Source organism: Phaethon lepturus, unplaced genomic scaffold (genome assembly GCF_000687285.1).
Source record: "Phaethon lepturus isolate BGI_N335 unplaced genomic scaffold, ASM68728v1 scaffold52872, whole genome shotgun sequence".
Lineage (NCBI taxonomy): Eukaryota > Metazoa > Chordata > Aves > Phaethontiformes > Phaethontidae > Phaethon > Phaethon lepturus.
The window spans coordinates 24,190-31,394 of record NW_010526612.1 but is presented as its reverse complement, the minus strand read 5'-3'; the positions used below and the strand labels follow the sequence as shown (position 1 = coordinate 31,394).

Sequence of the window (7,205 nt, the reverse complement as noted above, 5' to 3'; positions counted from 1 at the left end):
TGTTGTAGAACAGGAGCTGTACCGGAGCTGTGGCCGTAGTCTGAAGCCAAGCACAGCCGGCACAGCAGGTTGGGACGGTGGACAGACACGGTCCCAACAGCCAAAAGCACAACTGGCTTCAGCGTCCTAAGCCCAAGCTATAAATGTCTTGCTCAAGTACTTTTTATGCAGCCTGAGGAGTCGCTCAAAAAGCTTGCTTACTTACTGCAGAGGGTGACTTGACTTCTCATATTTGGCCAGCAGAAAGGGCACCAGACTGGCAGCTCAGCTTGCATGTGGGTTACACATAGGTAGATGAAAAGAAAGGCCATCCGTTCACACCCAGCTCATCTTGCAGCACCACAGTCAAGATGCTCAAGTCATCATTGGAACAACCTAATCTAGCAGAAAGAAAAACATTAGGCAGTTCATTCACCAAGCTCATACTGATTTTTCCATCAGGATGTTTTTCTGACCAGTGCAATTCCATTTTTCTCCTATACACCCAAATGTGGAAATACACTTTACTGTTTAAAACATAGATTCCAGTCCCTGATACAATCCTTTCTCTCCAAAGAATGTACAAAAACCACTATAATATGCCACTGCTCTCCTGAACTTCCTGCATTATGTCAAAACAGAAAAGTAATTATTAATTACTTGCTGTCTACTATCAGCATTAAACAAATAAAATGTGTAACAATATATAAGAACTGTGGATGAAAAAAAGCATTTAAATTGACAGGTCTTCATGTTTTTCTCTATTTGTATTTACCATCCTTGGTTGACATCATGACCCCATTCTCCACATACAGTGAAAAGAAGAGCTATTTCCCTCCAAAATGGTATATAACAATTGCTAAAAAAGTCTAGCAAAACACCTCCTACACTAAGATTTAGTGGCTTTTACAGAAATCTCACTGAATCTTCAATCTATAGATTTTAATGTTAAAAATATGTTCTAAACAGAGAATCATTTGCCATTTCAGTAAGAAAATGAAGAATGAAAAAAGAAAACGATGAAAGCATGTGCAAACCCAGGAAAAAACCACCCACACAAATTATAACTCTTCGGTTGTTATGCTAAAGGGTTAAATTATTGTACCTTATCTTAAAAAAAAGTTTCAAAATTTGAGTTTGCTTCAAATAGATTTATTAGACACACTGCCTTTTCTCCAGAGAAGGTAAATACGACTGCCTTATGACTTGTAGGTAGAAGTCTGTTTACTTTAATGATAAAAATTACAGAGACCACCACCTTAAAGAAATATTCACATTTTATTTTAGAAACAAACATTACATAAAACAACACACACATTTTCAAGTTCTGAGCACCTTCTGGACCCTGCTGAGGCACAGATTGGGAAAGTACATTTGCACAGTCTGGAATGGCTCATTTTTTGCACACCTGACCTTCCTAATTCAGCTTCTGTCCTGGTTTTCTCTCCCTGCCCATATCAGGCTGCTCTCTGCCACTGTTACAGCCACAGGTGTTGGAAATGCAGCTGAACATCAGCACCACGTTAAGCTATCTTCCCCTCACTCCCATTTCCTTGTGTGTCCTTCTCTTACAAGTGTTTGCAGCAGGCAGAAGGAATGGTACAGAAGCCATTACTTTGGCACTCCAAAACCATAGGACAGGTTTTGTACATAGTTTATCCTCCCCAGGATGACCAATCTGAATTTAGCATCAAATATGACAAGTATCGAGGCACATGGCTACACGATGCAGTGGAACTGTGCTTCTAGGTAACAGGTATTACTTTTGCTATCAAGCTTTATGCTAGTAACTTACAAAAGATCGGGAGAGTGGATTCAACATTTCCCTCAAGAATTGATAATAAAATACTTTCTAAAAGACTGTTTGGAGCATGGCATTCTTGTTGCTAGTACTCTTTGAGCACAGCAGCAAATTTCTCAATACAGAACTACCTAACATTTTCAGAAAACACACGCTGAGAAGGCACCACGTTACTTAGCTTTGCTTGAATGCAAAAGCTGACAATCTGACATTTGTAGATTGATCTAAAGGCTTTGGTTTTTTGGATAAATTTGAGCCCTCTGATTTCTGCTCCTGGTTCTTTTTCACTTCATCTTCATCAGCTGTAGGACGCTTTCGCTTTTTGTCTTCTGCTAAATCATTAACTGTTCCTCCTTTTGCTTTCTCAGTCCACACCTTTGAAGAAAGTACATCATTAAACACAAAACTACAAATTAGGTCACAAAACTCACCACTTTATTTTATACACCTTCTTTCTCTGACTATGAGGAAGCACTGAAATAATTCCTGTTAAGAAATAAGGATCAAGTTCGGAAAAATTTCCACGCTTTTCTTTTTTGTAGCATCACAGAACAGTTTGAGTTGGAAAGGACCTTTCAAGGCCATCTCATCCAACCCCCCTGCCATCAGCAGGGACATCTTCAACTCAGTCAGGTTGCTCAGAGCCCCGTCCAACCTGACCTGGAATGTTTCCAGGGATGGGGCATCGACCACCTTTCTGGGCAACCTGGGCCAGGGTTTCACCACCCTCACTGTGAAAAATGTCTTCCTTAGATCTAGTCTGAATCTGCCCTCTTTTAGTTGAAAACCATCACCCCTTGTCCTATCGCTACAGGCCCTGCTAAAAAGCCTGTCCCCATCTTTCTTATAAGCCCCCTTTAAGTATTGAAATGCTGCAATAAGCTTAGAACAGCATTTTGTAACAGCATTCTCCTTCAAAACTATACTTCATTCAAGCCTGTATACGAAATTGAAGCTCTTCATTGTCTTTCTGGACAAATAAGAAACCCCAAAGGCTTTAGAACAAATTTAGGCCCCAATGAATTAAGCCTGGCTACAGCACTTTTAACTCCTTCCTTTCTCTTTTGTTACTTCTTCAATGATTACATTTCTCTCACATGCCTCTCTCTGGAAAAGCTGCTTTCTGACATTACTTATTATTGAGATAGTTTATATTTTCATAAAGTATATCTCATAGATCATGGCCCAATTCAAAACTTAAGTCCATGAAGATGGAGAACAGTGGAATTTAAAGAAAAAATTCCTAACTGAAAATAACCAAGGGATTCCTTGGCAGAAGGGGGAAAATTCTTAGAAAAACAGAATTAGAGAATGCTTTCTTACCATTCTTTCTTCTGACGACAGCATTCTAAATTGACTCATGCCTTCTTTTATTACCTCTGCTTCATCCAGATCAGGATTATCTGTCAAAATGTTTGCTCTGTTCTCTTCTAGCCACATCTGGAATCCTGTCTTTGGTCTAAAACAAGCACACAAAAATTGTCCGTTTAAGAAGGTTATAGGAAAACAATATCCCTCAAAACAACATTTCTAAACAACACCTAACTAGACTTTTTTGTTCTTGAAAGAAAAGACATATATAGTCAGCAGTTTGCTTTCTCCTATTGCAGTACGCTTAAAGAACATGCTGACAAGGCAAGACTAAGTCAAGCATTTTTATTAAAACTGTGATACATATGGAGATTAACATTTCAGTTTTAGAATGACAAAGCATAATGATTCTCTTCTTTCTGACAGGGTCCCATCAACCTAAAAATAGAGCACATCTATTAGCATGTTTCAGATAATCCTTTTCACAATTCTCCTTGCCACTTGTTTTAGAACATTATCTGTAAAGGTTAATGAAAAGAATGCTAGTCCAAATGAATAATAATTACCTTCATCTTCCTCAGTTAAATGAAGTCTAAATGAAACATGATTATAATAATGCAAGTTTTATGAGGGCTGGGATTGTTAGAAAATACATCTGTTCCAGAAGAACAAAACAGATTAGAGTCTTAGTTAGGAAGAGTCATGCTCCTTAAGTGATGTAAGTTTTTTGTTTACTTTCTTTTTTAAAAAACATGCTACAATAAAGCTTTTACACTTTCATGTAAACCCCTTAGCTTTTAGACCTCCTTTGAGATTTGCTAGAGACACTTAATACTTTAAGTATTTCCTATACTTGGAAGTGGCACAGCAGCACAGTTTCATTTGTTGTTTAAAAGGTCATTATCAGATGTGTAAGAAGTATCAGGGCAAAAATCATTGCTTAGAGCCCCGAAATTACATTTTGCGTCATTCATTTATTATTCACTCACACATGTATTTGTCTCAGGCCGATGCAAAACTTCTGCTTTGAATAACAATGCCATACACACTGGGAAAGATTTAATGAACAGAATGCTTTTCTCTGTTCTTTCACTGTGATTGTAATGTGGCAATCTGGAAGTCCAACCACTGTGTTTTATGCAGGTTTGTTTGATAACATGCATAGTATAAGTAGCAGTTTACTAAATCTCTGAAGTGACTTCATACAAACACAACAACTTGTGAGCTAACACTTTAATCTTGATGTTAAGCTACTTCAGCCAGTCCAACATGTTCAGAAACAAAATAGGTTTTGGACCTGCTATTCTATCAAAATTGGAACATGGCATTGAGATGAGAGTGTCCACTGACCTTTTGTTTTCAGTATTCTCCTGTGCAGTGACTTTGACTTCATGAGACTCATTTCCTGCTTTTTCTTCTCTTTCTTCCACTGTTTTTTCACTAGACTTAGGTGTACGAGGCTGGAAGAAGGAGGCTGCTAAAGCCTATAGAAATTGAGGTATTAAAAAAAAAAAGAAAAAGGACGACAGAAAAAAGGTAAGAACACCCCACTCAGACAACACATACCATGTAGCCTAACAAAAATCAAGCCTTTCCTAAAGACATAATAATCTCTTGCATTACTATACCATCTAATCCATTCAGTTTCAGCATAACATTATTTAAAATAAAAGCACAAGATTCAGTGCAAATTATAATTTCTACAGCGGAATATTTTTTTGCTGTTTTATGTGCTTTTATAGTTTCTGCAGTATGCTTAATGAACTTTGCCATCTAAGATGCTTTTCTCAATCAACAGGGTTTCATACTTGATAAAAGTTGGTAAAATCCCATTTACTGTTCTTTGCTCACCGAAACAATGTAAAAAGACTAGAACCATTACCTGCTTGGACTTAGGTTTGGGAATCAGAGGCTTTATAACTGGAGGGTTCTGCTTGTTTACAGCTCGACTGCTAGACAAAGAAGTTTTCTTTGAGTATTTGCTCATAATGTCTAGAACATTTGCTGAGGGGACCACTGTGTCCTTTTTGTTAGATGACACCTAGCAAAACAAAAAAATAGACATTTTATTCCTTTTCTGTCATATTCCCTCCTCTGTCCCTCCAAGATGTCTGTCATAGTTATATTGTAAACTTTAGATATAATAATCTGTTGTGATTTTCAGAACACCACAATCAAACCATTTGCAAAATTCTTACCTTGAAGGGATTCACTCGTCCTTGACTGCTTGATGCAATTACAACTATTTCATAGGAAAGAAAAAAGAATGTAAAAATGTGTGCATGTGTGTACACACACATATAAATCTATGGAGCAATGTGCACATTTTACATAAGTAGATGAAACAACATTAGCCTCATTTCCAAAGAACAAGGCTAACACTCCTTTTATGTGTTTCAGCCTCTGTTCACTGAAAATTGAAGAGGAGAACTAAACCAAAGGCATCAACTACTCCACACCAATGAAAAGAAGGTCCCATCACGCTTGAAAGTGGTCAGATAAAGAGAAAGACACTTTAATAACCCCATAAAGGTTATACTATATGTGCTTAGCCATTATTAGTCATCAAAATGACACACAGAACCAACAGTTTAAAATACAAATCCACAGGAAGACCCAGTACTTCCTCCACTCCCAAATCCGTTTCCACTCCTATTATTCTTGCTAGAGGGTTGGCAGGAGAGAAGCAGCAAGAAGCAGCAAGAGGTTGCATTCTGTTCCTGCTTGCTGAGACTCACAGTTCTACAGCAGGGTTACTAACTCTGCCCTGTAAGTGCAACCAATAAATGTGCCTATGATTAGTAAAACAAATCAATTGATCATTGTTCCCATTTTCCCCTGTCCCAAAGAATGCCTTCATGATATAGCCAGGCAGGCAACTGATTCACCATTTGGAACAGCTAAGGCAATCAGCAGTGTTATGGAACATCATTAGTTAATGAAGACATCAACAGGAACAGGGAACCTCTTAAAAACATGAGAACAATATTGAGTGCAAGTTACCACTTGACAACACCGTTATGCCCTAAATTTTAGTAGTAATGGGAGAATGGAGGATAGAAACAGGAGCAGGTATTGTAAAGAAAGACAAGGTTGTCAGCCTGGAATAAAGGGAGATTTACTCACCAGACTTTGGGGTAGTCACCTCTGCTGAAGTGACACCTTTGGAGAAAGGATTTGGCCCTTCAGAACAAAGAAAGAGGTACATATTTCAGTGCAATAAAATGTAACAGCATAACTTGTTAAAAAACAAAACCCCAAGCAGACAAGCAAGTTATAGTAAAGCAATCAATATTTTGAAGCACGATTCTCATTTTCAAATTGTACATAAACTTTTACAAAACCATGTTATCTTTACCATATTTTACTTAAAGACTTGTATACTTATTCCCTAAACCTTAAACTTATTCCTTAAAGTGTGCCCAGCAAACTACTTGCCTATCAGTTCAAATCCTGCAAGATCTGAGCTGAAACCAAAGTAACTATTTCACAAGGTGACCCAGTCCACTAGAAATAGTATCAGACAACAGAAAAACTCCTCAAAGGTCCCTCAGTTACCGAGTACAACGCCCGAGCAAGCTGCGACAGAGCAGATGACATACGCTAAACATGTTACTCTGCAGCGAGTGCAGGCGCAGGCTGGAACACGCACCAGCTCACTCGGGTAGGCGCTACCACTCATATCCCACAGGTAATTCCAGGTAACGGGAAGCCCACAGGCAGGAGTTACTGCATGTCACCCCGTTATTCCTGGGCATTTTTTCCCATGTCAATACCCAAATAAGACAGATCTGAAACTACCAGACCTGTTCTAACTAGGTAGCAGAAAACCTAGTCCCTGCTACGGTTGCAGAGTTTCAAACTCAGTGAAACAAATGAGATTATTTTCTGTTTACATAAGTGGCTTCTAAACCAAACCTCCTGTACCTCACCTGTGGTGCCCCTTGACTGGTGGTGTGCCTGTTTTTCCTAAATTTTACATCAGAAGAACAAAACAACAGATAGAAAACCCTGTTGTTTGCATACTCCTATAGACTGACAAGTTATCCAAACTACAAATTATCTGGGAATTTTCTAGAAATCCTTATTAAGTCTGTGAAAGACACATCTAGAT

The 7,205-nt window shown here is 38.3% G+C and overlaps 1 protein-coding gene across 1 annotated transcript in view; it reads right to left on the bottom strand.

Moving 5' to 3' along the window:
• Positions 1 to 1,954: 1,954 nt before the first annotated feature.
• The window catches only part of WDHD1 (WD repeat and HMG-box DNA binding protein 1), a 29,186-nt gene continuing 23,935 nt past the window's right edge, over positions 1,955 to 7,205 (bottom strand). The window contains exons 20-25 of the mRNA XM_010283105.1: positions 6,218 to 6,274; positions 5,290 to 5,333; positions 4,974 to 5,132; positions 4,442 to 4,575; positions 3,104 to 3,239; positions 1,955 to 2,155 (exon numbers count right to left, since the gene is read on the bottom strand). Coding sequence (XP_010281407.1) covers positions 1,955 to 2,155; positions 3,104 to 3,239; positions 4,442 to 4,575; positions 4,974 to 5,132; positions 5,290 to 5,333; positions 6,218 to 6,274 — 731 coding nt within the window. The remainder of the gene's footprint in view (positions 2,156 to 3,103; positions 3,240 to 4,441; positions 4,576 to 4,973; positions 5,133 to 5,289; positions 5,334 to 6,217; positions 6,275 to 7,205) is intronic.